The following is a 17798-nucleotide window of genomic DNA, read 5'->3' as shown; positions in this document are numbered from 1 at the left end:
TTCTATGATTTGTACACAACAATAATAAACCATGTTTATTTTTTTTAACACAATACCAAAGTTCTTTCGCAACTAAAACAAAACTACACACTACACTTTATAAACGAAGGATAAGGAACCAACTGAAATTGAAATTACTAAGAATAAATCGTTACAGATAATACAATAAAAACTGTAAACTAATAGAAAATTATTTGTATTTGCACTACTAACTCTAACTGTCATTACTTTTGACATCGTCGAGTTAAGCCTCGTTTGATTATTTTATTTGTGACATTCAGGTATGGTGTTATGGTGTTTTAACATAAATGATTGGTTAAAGTCTTCGTGAGCGAGAAAGGCTGTCGTTTCTCCTTCTTTAGCTGAGCGGTGTGGAAGTGGTGGGGGAAATTCCCCAATTTTTCCATATGAGATTCCGGGGCATGGATATGCATGCTGTAGAATTAGGGCTGGATGATGAAGTGGAAAGAAGCGAGTGGTGTGTTGTGTGACAGAAAAATTCCAATGAAGCTGAAGGGAAAATTCTATAAAACAGCCATAAGACCGGCTATGATGTACGGAACTGAAAGTGAAAAAGAAAGAGGAACAACGAATGCATGTGGCGGAAATGAGAATGCTTAGATGGATGAGTAGAGTGACAAAGAAGGATAAAATTAGAAATGAGTATATTAGGGGAAGTCTAGGTGTGGCACCAATTGATGCCAAAATGAGAGAGCATAGGTTAAGATGGTTTGGTCATGTATAACGTCGAGACGTTAATCACCCAATACGAAGAATAGCTGAAGTGCAGATTCGTGGAAGGAGTAGGAGAGGAAGATCAAAGAAGACCTGGGGGGAGACGATAAGGCGTACATGTTGGTAAAGGGAATTAACATTGATATGACCCAAGATAGAATTGTGTGGAGAAATGCAATTAGGGAAGATGACCCCGCATAGGGATAAGGCAAAGAGAATGATGATTCTTGACGTGCCCTATCAAGTCCCCTTGATGTTGGCGATTAACATGACAAAACTGTCTCTGTCTCGAGCTATTCCCAATAGTTGCTTTCTTTATTCCTGTACACTCTTGTTGGAGAAATAAATTCCCAACATTAATATTTAGTAAAACTATATTTTGTTTCAATATTTTATTTAGTGGTTTGCGCCTTGTGTACACTTCACAAAGATGTTTCTATGCTTTTATGTTCTATAATTCAAAGTGTACACAAAGGCGCAATATTCAAAAAAAAAAGTTCGTTGCCAAGGTGTTGTTATATAGAATAATAAGATAATAAAAAAAGGGAAAGTAGGGCGTGTGTCCGATCCCACACAAAAATTACTTTAATACCAAAAGTTTGTGTTATTGTAATAAAATATTAGTTGTGAAAAGTGTCTTTAGTTATTCCTAGCTTCAGAAGTGTAAAACCAGTGTAAAATTATTTCCTTGGTGTTGCAAAAATCCAACATCAAGTTTGTTTTACAAAAATAAGGCGTGTGTCCGATCCCACACAAAAATTACTTTAATACCAAAAGTTTGTGTTATTGTAATAAAATATTAGTTGTGAAAAGTGTCTTTAGTTATTCCTAGCTTCAGAAGTGTAAAACCAGTGTAAAATTATTTCCTTGGTGTTGCAAAAATCCAACATCAAGTTTGGTCCTTCGATCCGGATATAAAAAGAAGCTAGGAATTACTCAATTTCCAGAAGGTAAGAAACACACCTAATAAAAAAAAAAAGAAGAAATTATTGAACAAAAAAGAAATTATTAGAAAAGAAATTACAAAAAAGAAAAATCATTAAAAAATTAATTTTGTAAAACGTCAAGCTCATACAATAGCGCCATCTATGTAAAAGAGGGCGAACGACCGACGTCGAATGGTTATCAAGCGATCGAGAGAAATAATCGATGTTTTATGAAATCGATCATATATGAAGTGACAGAAAACTGACATTGACAGTGAATACAAAATTAAATAAATTGACTGTTTGTGTTTTGGTTTGTAAATAATCGTCAACATTTTTGTTATTTTGATATTTAAAATAGTTTTTTTTACCTTTTAAGTTTTAGGTAGATTCATATAAAAAAAAAAAAAAATGCCCGCTAAAAAGGATATTGAAATGCTAAAAACTAAAAAATCTCAAGAAATTCAGTCTATTAAAACTATTACAAGCTTTGTTGAAAAACATTTGGACAAAGAAATTTCTGAATTAATAATTAATCAATTACAAACTAGGAAAGACTTACTAATAGAAAATTTTAATAAACTTCAAGATCTTCATTGTGAAATTTTATGTTGTGAACAGGGGTATGCAGATTCCATTGATAATATTAGAGAGGAATACTTTGACACATTAGCTAAAATTAATAGTCAACTCTCAAAAACAGTAATACAGAGCGTAAGTACTAATCCACAAGATGTAAATAATTCTTTTTATTCTTCAAATATTCCACGAATAGAAATTCCTTGTTATGACGGCAAAGATTTAACAAGTTATAGACCTTTTATAGATTTATTTCCAGCTGTTTTTGATAGAAATAAGTCACTGCAAAATGTTGAAAAACTTTTTCATTTAAAGAATCATTTGGAAGGAGAGGCAAGAAGCCTAATAAATGATCTACCTCTAACAAATGACTCTTATAATGATGCATTGAGAATGTTAGATAACCGTTATAACAATGAAACAATATTAATAAATTCTCACATTTATTCACTACTTGACATTCCCTCCATTCAAAAAGGAACTTCCACCGCCTTACGTGAGTTCATTAGTAAAGTGAGACAGCAGTTAGGTGCACTAAAAAACTTAAAGCAACCCGTAGAAAGTTGGGATATGATCCTTATTTGCATTTTAACTAAAAAACTAGATCACTATACTAATAGATCATTTCAAATTGATAGGGACAACTCAAAATTGCCAAATTTAAAAGATTTCTTATCTTATATTGAAAATAGGGCTACAGCTTTAGAAACTGTAACCACTCCAGATAAAAAATGTAGCACTAACAAAGAAAGGTATCAAAAAACTCACTTGGCTACAAGTAAAGTCAAATTAGAAACCAGGTGTAGCTTTTGTTTATCCTCAGGCCATAAAATTTATAATTGTTCCAGTTTCAAATCTGTTTCAGTAAATGATAGAGTGTCTTTTATAGACAGTCATAAGGCTTGTCGAATTTGTTTGAATAATCATCCTGGTAGGTGTAAAATGAGTTTCAGGTGTTCAGTTTGTCGAAAAGAACATAATTCTCTTCTGCATGTGGACAGACAAACTCCATTAGACAGCACTGGACAGGGTAACAGTGGTAATGCAGACGATAGGGTGACTACATTTGGTTCAATAAATGAAAACATTAATAATGTTCTGTTACCAACAGTGAAGGTAAAAATTAGAACAAAAAGGGGTGATTATATCACTGCCAGAGGTCTCCTGGATACAGGATCTCAAATATCATTAGTAACAAGTAGATTGGTAAGTAAATTAAACTTAAAAACATTTAATAATAATGTCAATATCTTAGGTATTTCTGAGAATATTACCAATGTGCAAAAGGCTGTAAATTTAAAAATTGAGTCATGTGTGTTTGATTATAGCACAAATATAAAATGTTCTGTGGTTGATAAAATTACTAGTGATATACCACAAACAAATTTCAATGTTTCAAATTTAAATATTCCTAAAAATATTAAATTGTCTGATGATGACTTCAATAAATCTGGCACAATTGATATATTGTTTGGGGCAAATATTTCATTTCATATTTTGCTCTCCGATAAAATACAAGTAGACCAGATTATATTACAAAATACTCTATTTGGGTTCATAGTTAGTGGTTCTGCTCCATCACTACAAATTTGTAATTTTTCTGCTTTTCATTTAAGCATGAAAAATAATTTAGAAAATATTGTTTCTCAATTTTGGGAAACCGAGAAGGTTCCAGAAATTTTTCCGGAATATTCGACAGAGCAGGAAGCTTGTGAGATTAATTTTGAAAATTCTTTGCAAGTAATAAATAATAAATACCAAGTTAAATTACCATTAAAACAAAATCTACCTGATTTGGATTTAGGAAATTCATTTTCTGTAGCATTAAAACGCTTTGAAAATCTAGAAAAAAGATTTAAAGTCAATCCTGAGCTGTACTCTCAATACAAAAGTTTTATTGATGAATATTTAGCTCTAAAGCATGCAAAAATAGTAAGTCTTAGTACATATGACTTAAATAGTGGTTCTTTATACTTCATGGCTCACCATCCAGTGATACGTGAAGACAAAAAAACAACAAAATTAAGAGTAGTCTTTGATGGCAGCATGAAATCAAAAAAGAAAAAATGCATCAATGATTATCTCTATAATGGTGCTGTAGTTCAAAATGAGCTCTTCGATATTCTTGTTCTTTTTAGAAAATATAATTACGTCCTTTTGACAGATATTAAACAAATGTATAGAATGGTTTTGGTACATCCAGACCATTGCCAGTTACAAAATATTTTGTGGCGAGAGAAAAATGGCAGTTTACAATGTATTCAACTTCAAACTGTAACATATGGTTTAAGAAGTTCTTCCTTTTTAGCTACCAGATGTTTGGTAGAATTAGCCCGAACTGAAGGTAAACGCTATCCTTTGGCTTCTAAAGCTCTTCTTAATAACACCTACGTTGATGATATTTTGTGTGGGTGTGACACAATCGAAGAAACGATAAAACTAAAAAATGAACTTATCTCGCTGCTCAAATTAAGGTCCTTCGAGTTGCACAAATGGTGCTCAAATAATTTACAAATTTTAAATGATATTCCTAAAAATAAACAAAATTTTGATGAAATTAACATCAGCAAAAACGATTTAACGGTAAAGACTCTGGGATTGACTTATGATACAAAAACAGATAATTTTAAATTTAGTTGTCCAAAAGTTGATATAAATGAATGTGTAACTAAAAGACAGATTCTCAGTTTTGTTTCCAAATTTTATGATCCTTTGGGATTAGTGGGCCCAGTTTTAGTAGCTGCTAAGGTAATTATGCAAAAACTTTGGTTAAGTAAGGTCAAATGGGATGCTATAATTTCCAGTGAGTTACTTGACACTTGGAAAAATTTTGTTGAAAGCTTAATGAGCATGCCCACAGTGACTGTCCAAAGAAATTTAAACTTTACTGGTGCTCTTCATATTGAAATAGTTGGCTTTTGTGACTCCTCCTTGATTGCATATGGAGCTGTTATTTATGCGAGGACTATTTTTGAAAATAAAGTACATGTAAATTTGATTTGTTCCAAATCTAGGATTGTTCCTATAAACAAAAAACTAACTATGCCAAGACTTGAACTGAACAGTGCTTTGTTGCTTTCAAAACTATCTCACAAGGTTTTTGAACTGTTAAAAGATAAAGTCAGTAAGGTATTTTTATATTCAGATTCAAACATTGTCTTAGCTTGGATAAAATCCGAACCTTTGAAATTGAATCCCTATGTTGCCAATAGAATTATTAAAATTCAAGAAATGACATCCGAATTTAAATGGTTGTATATAAACACTAAGGAAAATCCAGCAGATTGTCTTTCTCGTGGACTTGAACCTCATGAAATTAATTCAAACAATCTTTGGTTTAATGGTCCTGAAATTCTTTCAAATATTGAATTCTTGCACTTTGAAATTCCATTTTCTACTCCAGACCATTTGCCTGAATATAAAGTTGTCACTTTAGCTAAGGTCAAACCAGAATCTTTCTTCATAAAATTCTCTAGCTTAACAAAACTTCAAAAAATAGTGGCTTATTGCCTACGATTTGTAAATAATATAAAAAATAAAAATAAAAAGATTACTGGAAGTTTAACAGTTGTAGAACTAGAAAATAGCCTTAAAACCATTATTAAGTATGAACAAAGTTTTCATTTTTCTGAGGAAATAAAATGTCTAACCAACAACACAGCAATTAAGTCTAATTTAAATTCTTTATATCCTTTCTTGGACTCTCAGGGACTGTTAAGAGTTGGTGGTAGACTGGAGAACTCAGATATTTCTTTTAATAAAAAACATCCTTTGATCGTTCCCAAAAACGATCATATCACTGATCTTTTGATTCACAGAGAGCACTTAAGACTTTTACATGCAGGTCCGAAACAAGTTTTAAGTTCATTAAATCAAAATTTTTGGATTATTAGTGCCACTAAAGAAATTAAAAGGATTTTGCACAAATGCGTAACCTGTTTTAAATGTAAGGCCAAGTGCAGTGAACAGTTAATGGGATCTCTTCCTGAACAAAGGGTACGTTCATCGAGGGTCTTTCAGAATGTTGGTATAGACTTCTGTGGTCCCTTCCAAATTAAACAGTCACGGATTAGAAAGTCTATAACGACAAAGGCATATATAGCATTGTTTGTTTGCTTTTCTGTGAAGGCAATTCATATGGAGTTACTCTCTGATCTAACAACAGATACTTTTTTAGCTTCATTAAAAAGATTCATTTCTAGAAGGGGTAAACCATCCAAGATCTTTTGTGACAATGGTGCCACATTCAAGGGAGCAACTAATCAACTTCAAAAACTTCTAAACGACAACATTAAGTTAAACAACTTTTGCCTTGATGATAAAATTGAATTTTGCTTCATCCCAAGTTATTCTCCAGTATTTGGGGGTCTATGGGAGGCCGGGGTGAAGAGTGCTAAATATCATATAAAAAGGGTGATGGGAAATAATATTTTAACATATGAGGAGTTTAATACTTTGATTACTCAAGTTGAAGGAATATTAAATTCAAGACTCTGACTTAGAATATTTGACCCCAGGTCATTTTCTAATAGGTGCTCCTTTGACAACTTTCCCTGAAACTAATTTAACTGAGATTCCTGAAAATAGATTAAAATTTTGGAGGTTGTGTGTTCAAATGCAGCAGCATTTTTGGCAAAGGTGGTACCAAGATTATCTAACACAACTTCAAAACAGACCTAAATGGAGAAAATCGTTGCCAAATTTACAAGAAGGCATGCTTGTGCTTGTAAAGGAGGACAATGTTTCTTCTTTTGGGTGGCCTATAGCAAGGATTAATAAAGTTATTCCTGGTAAAGACGGAAAGGTAAGAGTGGTGGAAGTAAAAACTAAAAAGGGAACATACTTACGTTCTGTCACAAAAATTGCTGTTCTTCCAATTAACGATGAACAAATTTAAATTATTTTTTTTTTTTTTCAATTTATAATAATAAATAAAATTTAACTTTATAACTATTTCTATTTAAATTTAAAACTTTGTAAAAGTTTTATACTTATATAAGCAATAAATTCTTTAAAAAATGTGTAAAAAAAAGGGGTGGAATATATTGTTTTGGTATCAAAACCAAGGCCCCCCAGCATGTTGGAGAAATAAATTCCCAACATTAATATTTAGTAAAACTATATTTTGTTTCAATATTTTATTTAGTGGTTTGCGCCTTGTGTACACTTCACAAAGATGTTTCTATGCTTTTATGTTCTATAATTCAAAGTGTACACAAAGGCGCAATATTCAAAAAAAAAAGTTCGTTGCCAAGGTGTTGTTATATAGAATAATAAGATAATAAAAAAACGGGAAAGTAGGGCGTGTGTCCGATCCCACACAAAAATTACTTTAATACCAAAAGTTTGTGTTATTGTAATAAAATATTAGTTGTGAAAAGTGTCTTTAGTTATTCCTAGCTTCAGAAGTGTAAAACCAGTGTAAAATTATTTCCTTGGTGTTGCAAAAATCCAACACTCTGATATTCTTTAACCAAGAGGCCTGTTTTCTACCAATTCCTCCGAGTCCTTCGATTCGTCCATCATATTAATAAGTTGAAGAATAAGAATATTATATCGGGCTCCCCTTACTATACGTGTCCAAAATAGGCTATCTTTGTACATTTGTTGTTATCCAGCAGCTCGCGAGCAGCATTTGCTCTCTTAAGGACTGCTACATTTGTCAGCATAGCCGCCTGTGGTATTTTTAGTGTACGCCCATATAGCACACAACGTCCGATGTACGTCCGTATAACGTACATTTAAAGTCCAAACGTCCATGGACCAAAACTGGACGTACTATGTACGTACATTACGGGACGTCCATTGGACGTTGGATTTCAACGTACATTGGACATCCATTTGTGGTCCATGGATATTTTACACAAAACGCGACTACCCTAATAGCACAAGGACGTCCAATGGACGTCCATTGGACGTCCTTCACGGACTTTAGGGACGTCCTTTGGACGTCCGTTTTCGTCCGAGGAACATCCTTTATACGTCCTATTTTGGTCCAAATGTCGCGCTACCGAACGTCCATTGGACGTCCATCTAAGGTCCGAGGGGACGTATATTGGAACTTAATCGGACGCAAATTGGACCTTAATCGGACGTCCTAGGGGACGTAAATTGGACCTTAATCGGACATAAATTGGACCTTAATCGGACGTCCTAGGGGACGTAAATTGGACCTTAATCGGACGTAAATTGGACCTTAATCGGACGTAAATTGGACCTTAATCGGACATAAATTGGACCTTAATAGGACGTAAATTTGACCTTAATCGGACGTAAATTGGACCTTAATCGGACGTAAATTGGACCTTAATCGGACGTAAATTGGACCTTAATCGGACGTAAATTGGACTTTAATCGGACGTAAATGGGACCTTAAGCGGACGTAAATTGTACCTTAATCGGACGTAAATTGGACCTTAATCGGACGTCCTAGGGGACGTGAATTGGACCTTAATCGGACGTCCTAGGGGACGTGAATTGGACCTTAACAGGACGTCCAATTTTGGTCCAAAGGCCAAGTTGTTAAACGTCCAATGGAGGTCCACCTAACGTCGGAGGTGACGTTCGGTGGACGTCATTTGGGCATTCATAGGATGTCCCAGTTTGGTCCAATGTCTTGCTGCTGAACATCCATCTAACGTCCTGGAAGGTCATTCGGTGGACGTCTAGCGACGATATTTAGACCTGTGGAGAATGTATTGTGGGAAATAAAAAATATATTTTTTAAGGAACTTATATTTCATCTTATATCAAATTACAATTATTGGATATTACAGTATTTACATTAAATTACAATACACTTCTCCAAGAAATTAACGCACCACCTTAAATATGGGGTATATTTGATGTCTCGTATTTCCTAAACCTGTTGTCCCATCTAAGTGATGTTTTTATAATATTATAGCCTAGGCTATAGGTTACCTCCTTAAGCTTGTCATGCTGTAATATATGTATATTATATCATATCGCTCTCTATAGTAATGTGATATAATATACAGGGTGTCCCGAAAAGAATGGTCATAAATTATACCACAGATTCTGGGGTCAAAAATATGTTGATTGAACCTCACTTACCTATATACAATAGTGCACACAAAAAAAGTTACAGCCCTTTGAAGTTACAAAATGAAAATCGATTTTTTTTCATATATCGAAAACCCTTCGAGATTTTTCATTGAAAATGGACATGTGGCATTATTATGGCAGCAACATCTTAAAAAAAAATTAAAGTGAAATTTGTGCACCCCATAAAAATTTTAAGGGGGTTTTGTTCCTTTAAACCCCCCCAAACTTTTGTGTACGTTCCAATTAAATTATTATTGTGACACCATTAGTTAAACAAAATGTTTTTAAAACTTTTTTGCCCCTTAGTACTTTTTTGATAAGCCAGTGTTTATCGACCTATTTTGAATATTTTTCGAATCCACCACATATTTGTATATGGTTAAGTACGATGATAGAGACCTGTTAATAACCTGAAAATGTATTTATAATTTACATTTTTAGGTATATTTTGAAAAAGAAGCCATATCTCGATAAAAGGTGATTTGTCAAAAAAAGACTAAGAGGCAAAAAAGTTTTAAAAACACTGTGTTTAACTAATGGTACCACAATAATAGTGTAATTGGAACGTACACAAACATTTGGGGGGTTTAAAGGAACAAAACCCCCATAAAATTTTTATGTAAATATATTAAAAAAGAAGCCGCATCTCGATAAAAACTGGCTTATTGAAAAAATACTAAGAGTAAAAAAAGTGTTAAAAACGTTGTGTTTAACTAATGATACCACAATAATGAATTAATTGGAACGTATACAAAAGTATGGGGGGTTTAAGGGAACAAAACCCCCATAAAATTTTTATGGGGTGGACAAACTTCACTATAATTTTGTTTTAAGATGTTACTGCCATAAGAATGATACATGTCAATTTTCAATAAAAAATCTCTAATAGTTTTCGATATATTGAAAAAAATCGATTTTCATTTTGTAACTTCAAAGGGCTGTAACTTTTTTTATGAGCACATTTGTACTAAGGTAAGTTAGGTTCAATCGAACTATTTTTGACCGCAGAATGTGTGGTATAATTTATGACCAATCTTTTCGGGACACCCTGTATATTACAGTATAGCTCCCTGTGCATGACAAGCATAAGGAGGTAACATATTCTAGGGCCTAGGCTAGAATATTATAAAAAAAATCACTTAGATGCAACAACAGGTTTAGGAAATTCGAGACATCAAAAATGCCCAATTTTTAAGGTGGTGCGTAATGGGCTGTATATACAGGGTGTAACAAAAATACAGGTCATAAATTAAATCACATTATTCTGGGACCAAAAATAGTTCAAATGAACCTAACTTACCTTGTACAAATATGCACATAAAAAGTTACAGCCCTTTGAAATTACAAAATGAAAATGGATTTTTTCGATTATATCGAAAACTATTAGCGATTTTTTATTGAAAATGGACATGTGACATGTGGCATTATTATGGCAGGAATATCTTAAAGAAAAATTATGGTGAAATTTGTGCACCCCATAAAAATTTTATGGGGGTTTTGATCCCTTAAATCCTCCCAAACTTTTGTGTATGTTCCAATTCAATTTTATTATTGTGGTACCATTAGTTAAATTCAATATTTTTGTTTCTTAGTATTTTTCAGATAAGGCAGTTTTTATCGAGTTGCGACTTCTTTTTTAATATGTCCACGTAAAAATTTTATGGGGGTTTTGTTCCTTTAAACCCCCCAAATGTTGTATGTTCCAATTAAACTATTACTGAGGTACCATTAGTTAAACAGAGTGTTTTCAAAACTTTTTTGCCTCTTTGTATTTTTTCGATAAGGCACGTTTTATCGAGTCTGGCTTCTTTTTTAATATGGTTCAAAATATACCTAAAAATGTAAAGCATAAATAAGTTTGCATATTATTACCAAGTCTCCATAATCGTACTTAACCATATACAAATATGTGGTGGATTTGACAAATATTCACAATATTTCGATAAAAATTGACTTTTCGAAAAAGCAATAAGAGGCAAAAAAGTTTTTAAAACGTTGTTTAAATGGTAGGTACTACAATAATAATTAAATTGAAACTTGCACAAAAGCACATTGTTTTCGATACATTGGAAAAAATCACTTTTCATTTTGTAACTTCAAATGAGTGATAAAGGCACAGAGACTTAGATCACGAGGTCACATTGAAAGGATGCCAAAAACGAGGACTCCGAAAAGGGTACTAAACTACACTATAGCTTCAAGAAAGAGAAGAGGAAGACCGGAAAATAGATGGAAGCAAGAGGTCGAAAAAGATTTGGAAAGAATGGTGTTACAGGGTCAGAAAAGAAAAATGAATAAGAGGAAGGAATGGAGAAAAATCACATATCAAGCCAGAGAAGATCTCAGTACATAAAGAAACGTGAAAATGAAGAAAAAACAAACTTTTCAAGCCATGGGCCTCTAAGGCCCTTGGTGCTATTAATATATAACTTCAAAGGGCTGTAACTTTTCTTTTGTGCACATTTGTACTAAGGTAAGTTAGGTCCAATCAAACTATTTTTGGTCCCAGGATATGTGATTAAATTTATGACCTGTATTTTTGTTACACCCTGTATATATATAAAGGTTATATTTGGTTCTTGGGACATCAAAGTATATTTTTTAGACATTCCCTGGATATAGTCACTGATGTGACATACCTCCGATTTGTTTTTTCATGAGTTTTGTAAGAGAGACTAAAAACTTTTTTATGGTTACCTCCTGTTTTCATATATTTTTTGACATGTTTTGTAGTAAATTCAACTATCTATTTACTACAAGACATGTCAAAATTTACATGTGAAAGCAGGAGATGATCCTAAAAATGGTTTTTCGTCTCCTACAAAATTCATGAAAAATCAGATAGGAGAATTTGTACATTACAATTCTCTGATGTTTGGGAAAAAGGGCTTAAGTCAGAAATGCACATCGATAATGTTTTGATGATTTCTGGACCAGAAAAATCGGCTCTTTTTATTGGTACATACAGTTTACGTCTACAACAGTTTTTTGCTGGTCCAGAAATCATCAAAACATTAGCAATGTGCAATTCTGACTTACGCCCTTTTTGCCAAACATAAAAAAAGCAATCTGGTCATAACTGACCAATGAGCAATTTTAATTTAACCTAAATTACTAATGTTTCTTAAAATGAAGAGCTTACCCGATAGTGTCTCTTATCTAATCTAACAAGATCGTGCACTATTCTAACATACACAGCCACATCACGCACTATGCTCTGCTTTTCACTATCACCTATCACTCAAACTAGTTCAAAAGGCTTTGTCCTCTTCAATCTTCTAGTTTGCCCAGTAGTATCGAGGAGGATTTCCTCAATATTCTTGTACTTATTTAAGTTGTTTGTCGGGATTCCTGCTATCTTCTTGATGATTATATCCAGGTTCCATTCCTAGGTATTAATATTTGTTTATAAAGTAATAACTTATTATGCATGGACAATGTTGTTTCTTCCAGTTAGCCAATACACTTTTTATATCTTTATTTTGGTTATATCTGGTTTTTTGTAGACCACTTTCAGCTGATTCTAAAAAAAATTAAAATGAACGGTAATTTTTCTATTCTTTACAATTAAAAATCAAAATATTTACAGGTAATACATGCATAAATGATTCGTTTCATAAAGAAAATTGAAAACGGATTTTATAATACTTACATAATTGTTTAAGAGATCCAGCCATAGCCAAAGCTAGCATACTAAACAGTACAGTTGAGTACAGCAAAAAAAGCCACTAATTTCCATTTTTCACCCCCTTATCGATGCATTTTTTTCCAATCAAAATTTTTACTAAATTTTTAGGTTATCTTATGATGAAAATGAAATAATTGATGACTTGATGACCAATGACCACGCGACGCTACATAGATACTCGCGCGGCAAATTTGAAAATGAACGCAAATTGAATAGTAAATGGCCTCTCTTTAGAGTATGGAAAATTTTACCCCTCCAGGAGGACATTGTACTCTTTTCATAGAATATCTTGTGGTAACTTTCCAGCCATAATTTAATCAGATGTTCACGGAATAGAACTTTGATAGTAGAATTCCTGGAATGTTTTGTTGTTAGGGGAAACTTTTATTTTATTTATTCTTGAATATTTCCTGTTGTTAAACATTGTAACCAATAATTTACAAATAAGATTTTCATTAAATTACATGAAATCAAAACATGTTTTGGATATTAAACTATATAGTTTTATAATTGTAATAATTTAATATACAATTTTGAATTAAGATTTAATCTTTCGATCTAATCGATTTAAACTACAGTAAAACTTGTGTTACCGGCCCCCTGCCAACACCGGCCACCTGTACTAACGGCCAGTTTAAAAATTCCCCACACTAATTACAGTAAAACCTGTCAGTAACGGCCGCTAAAAATGAAAAAGCTATTGGCCGATATAGAAAGGTGACCGGTATTGCCAGTTTTTGTAGTCTAGATATAATTGGTTTGGGGAATTTTTAAACTGGCCGTTAGTACAGGTGGCCAGTAACACAGGTTGTACTGTATATCTAGGCTACAAAAACTGGCAATAACGACCACTTTTCTATATCGGCCAATAGTTCTTTCATTTTAGTGGCCGTTAGTGACAGGTTTGACTGTATTTCATTAACGTAAAGTTAACGCAAGTTAATATTTTATTGAATTATTTTGCTATTTGATCTCGTAATTGGTATAATGTGTCCAATATAAGCGTTCATAAAACGTCCGTATTTCGTCCAGTATGGACGTCCAAAGTCGGACGTCCAAAGGACGTCCATATTTATTCCGTCCGAAGGACGTCCATATTTATTCCTTCCGAAGGACGTCCAACGTCGGACGTCCAAAGGACGTCCATTTTTATTCCGTCCGAAGGACGTCCAAAGTCGGACGTCCAAAGGACGTCCATATTTATTCCTTCCGAAGGACGTCCAACATGGGACGTCCAAAGGACGTCCATTTATAGTCCATGGACGTTAGGACCAAAAATGGACCTATTTTGGACGTCCATTGGACGTCGTGTGCTATTAGGGTATTATATTAAGTCCCAATACAAACTAAATGAGAATCTTCTTGACAACGTTGTCGCTCTTCGCGCTATCGGTCGTGAAAGGTAGTATTATACAGGTACTTTTAGGGGATTATCGCTGTTAATTGTTGTGGAATACTGAAGGATGGTTTATTTATGATAATTCACAGAATGGCAAACGCGCTTGTAATATACAACAACGGTACTGACTCTAAAAATAGTTTGGAACAGAAACAGAACAGAGATTAAACCTCTTTTAATGTGCATGCTTCCTAGGGCGTCATTATCTGAATCTCGTTTTTATGAAAATACATCCTGTGATATATTTGTGTTTTCTGTTTATCGTGCAAGTGCAGTCGTGCATTAATGAAGTTCCTAGTTCCTATAATAAAGTATATATTATAATGAAGTTATAGTAAAGAGAAATAAAAAGGTCTTTTGTGTAATATTTTTAAGTATAAGTTTAGTATTATAAGGAACTATTTCCTATAAAGGCTTTTTGCTATGTATTCACAAAATTATAGATACCAGATTTCTTTCTGAAAAGTGCCCTACAAATGTCCATAAGACGTACATTGAATGTACATAAGGTGTACACTGAAAGCTTCAATACAACGTACAATGTACGTTTGTAGCGGACGTTCTATGGACGTCCAATTTTGTGAACTCTGGACATTCGTTGGACGTCCATCGGATGTCCATTGTACCTTAGCGGGACGTCCATTGGACGTTCCAATGTACACAGATGTACGTCCATTGGATGTCCATAAAACGTACTTGTGCTATCTGGGCGTCTGTGCAGCCACATTTCAACAGCCTCCAAACGATTAATGGTGGATATTTTTAATGTCCATGTGCTTCGACACCATATAAGAGGACTGACCAAATGTAACATTTAATCATGCGCTTTCGAAGTTGAAGTTATTATTATTTATCCATATTATTACCTGTAAATAATATTTATTCTGATCGTTAATTGTAAAGGATAGAAAAATTACCATTTATTTTAATTTTTTTTAGAATCAGCTGAGACGTGGTCTACAAAAAACCAGGAAAGAAACGGAATATGTGGCTACGAAAGGCAAAAGAAAGGTTTACAAAGCAAATGTGGCACATTTTTTATAGAAATATCAGTAAATTACATTAAAAAAATGTATGAACAGATTTTGTGCAACAAAAATGTTTATATTTATCAAGGATGCATTATTTGGTATGGCCACATAGCGTCAGTGATGTGACAATACCTCCTATCTGTTTTTCATGAGATTTGTAAGAGAGACTAAACACTTGTTTGGACCAACTCCTGTTTTCATATATTTTTTGACTTGTTTTGTAGTAAATTCAACTATCTATTTACTACAAAACAAGTCAAAACTTACGTATGAAAACAGGAGGTGGCCTTAAAAAATGTTTTTCGTCTCCTGCAAAACTCATGAAAAAACATATAGGAGGTATTGTCACATCACTGACGATATATTTCAGATAATGTCTAAAAAATATACTGTCAATGCCATACGAACATTCGTAGACATTCATGGAATGTTCCAACAAGACATTCAAGGAATATTTAAAATGCTGACCCAGCACTTTCCTGGGACTTTCCAGGGACATTCGTGTGCTTTTGGGGACATTCCAGGAATGTTTTGCGTTATTAGGGTATAAAGCTTTTTTTAGATACTTTAAAAATGTTAATAAGCTTTTTCCGAAAAGTTCTTAATTTTTCGGTGATTTCGCGTTGAATTTTTCGATTTGGAATTAGACGAATAAGAACGTATTTTTCATGAGCTAAACTTTGCTTTTATTCAATTTATATATTTTACTGACACACCATTTTTTTCGTTTTTTTATAAGCTACACTTTTGCTAAGAATATTTTTTTCAATAAAATATTTACTTTTTAAGTTATCTGCGAAAAACGGTCTGAAAACGTAGGTTTTTTTTTGGAGAAAAATCAGCATTTTCAATCGCGAATAACTCAAAAAGTATTTGACTTACGTAAAAATCTTTATAGAACTAAAGGTGCTTATAATCTGTCAATTTATCCATTTCCGGGTTTATTTTAAACACGCGTTTTTCACCCCCGAGAAGGGTGACTGTCACCCCCCAAGTAAAAGCAACCAACGGCACAGATTCAACTTTGAAGTGGAGGGTAAGTAGAACCTAAATCCAAATTTCCATGCAATTCGGAGTTGCCCCTGAAAATTACACTTCAAAACGCGCGGTCATTTATTGGGCTACTATTAAATTTAAATAACGAGTTAAATACTGTCAAGTTGATAAATAAAACTCCAAGTAAAACTATGATTACCACAATTACGTTACCACTATTTCTGGTAAATGTACTTATTTGAAAACTAATTAATTCAAAATTCATTCAAATTTTTCGCATACATAGGTATATAGAATAATATAGTCGGACATTAAACGTTGAAGGCACCACGGGTATTATAATAATAACGCTTTCGGTCAACGTATATACCTCGGGCCGAAGGCCCTCATTGACCTCAAGCGTTATTATCCTTGGTACCTTAATAACTATTATTTCTCTACAACCTAACCTAATATTTTATATTATACCCAGAGACAGAGACAGATAAAAAAAGTATATTCAATCATATAGAATGGACAGAGACAGAAACAAAGAACTGAAACCAAACGTGACCAAACCACCCAAACGTTGTTTTGCGACAAACTAAAGATCCGACATACGTTCCACTATTCAACTTATTTTACTCTTATTTCAATGTAAGCATCTTTTTATTGTATTCCATCGATGCAAACATTAAATAAGCTTATTTACTTACATAATAAATATATTTATTTCAATAGTTATCTCGGAGTTAGTCAACCTAGAAACTCGTAAAGAAAATTATAGGATTCAATTTTGACTTTTGACCCTTATGTTCAGTAACAATAAGGGCAGCCATAATTTGTGCTTGGAAACATAGTCAAATATCCCGCCTGAAAATTACGTCACAACTTTTTCGGTCCATTGTTTCCACAGATCACCTACCTCCTCTTCCTATAGGGCTTTTCATTCACAGTCATTTGTTTCGAGCTTCTGTCATATGTCGTATAATCCGTGTATATTAATATTATACACAGATTATACAACATTTGACAGAAGCTCGAAACAAATGACAATCGATGAAAAGCCCTATTGTTTCCTATTCTGTGGCTACACCAAAGATCTTATACACATAGATTTGGCCAGCTCCGAAAAATAGCATGCAGTAAGTAGGTAGGTATACTTATATATAGGGTGAGGCAGATAACTGGCCTATTAGAAATATCTCGAGAACTAAAGGCAACAGAATCATGAAAATTGGAATAAAGGGGTTTTGAAGGATGATCTATTAAATGAAAATATTTTCATCTCTTTGCAACTTCCGGTTATACCGGAAGTTGCTTATAACTTCGTTTTTTTAAATGGGACACCCTGTATATTTTTACATTTTTGGATTCTCTTCGATGTCTTCTTTCTTAAA

General features: G+C 33.3%; 1 protein-coding gene across 1 annotated transcript; it reads left to right on the top strand.

The window, feature by feature from the left end:
* Window positions 1-1630: 1630 nt before the first annotated feature.
* Window positions 1631-16125, top strand: LOC126892638 (uncharacterized). Its single transcript, XM_050662276.1, has 2 exons — window positions 1631-2375; window positions 15332-16125. The coding sequence occupies exons 1-2, from the start codon at window positions 2073-2075 to the stop codon at window positions 15434-15436; spliced, it is 408 nt and encodes a 135-aa protein (XP_050518233.1). The 5' UTR covers window positions 1631-2072; the 3' UTR covers window positions 15437-16125.
* The last annotated feature ends 1673 nt before the right edge of the window (window positions 16126-17798 follow it).

Source organism: Diabrotica virgifera, chromosome 9, assembly GCF_917563875.1.
Source record: "Diabrotica virgifera virgifera chromosome 9, PGI_DIABVI_V3a".
NCBI classification, from domain to species: Eukaryota; Metazoa; Arthropoda; class Insecta; order Coleoptera; family Chrysomelidae; genus Diabrotica; species Diabrotica virgifera.
Note: the sequence above shows the minus strand (reverse complement) of the source record. Positions and strands in the feature narration are given on the sequence as shown.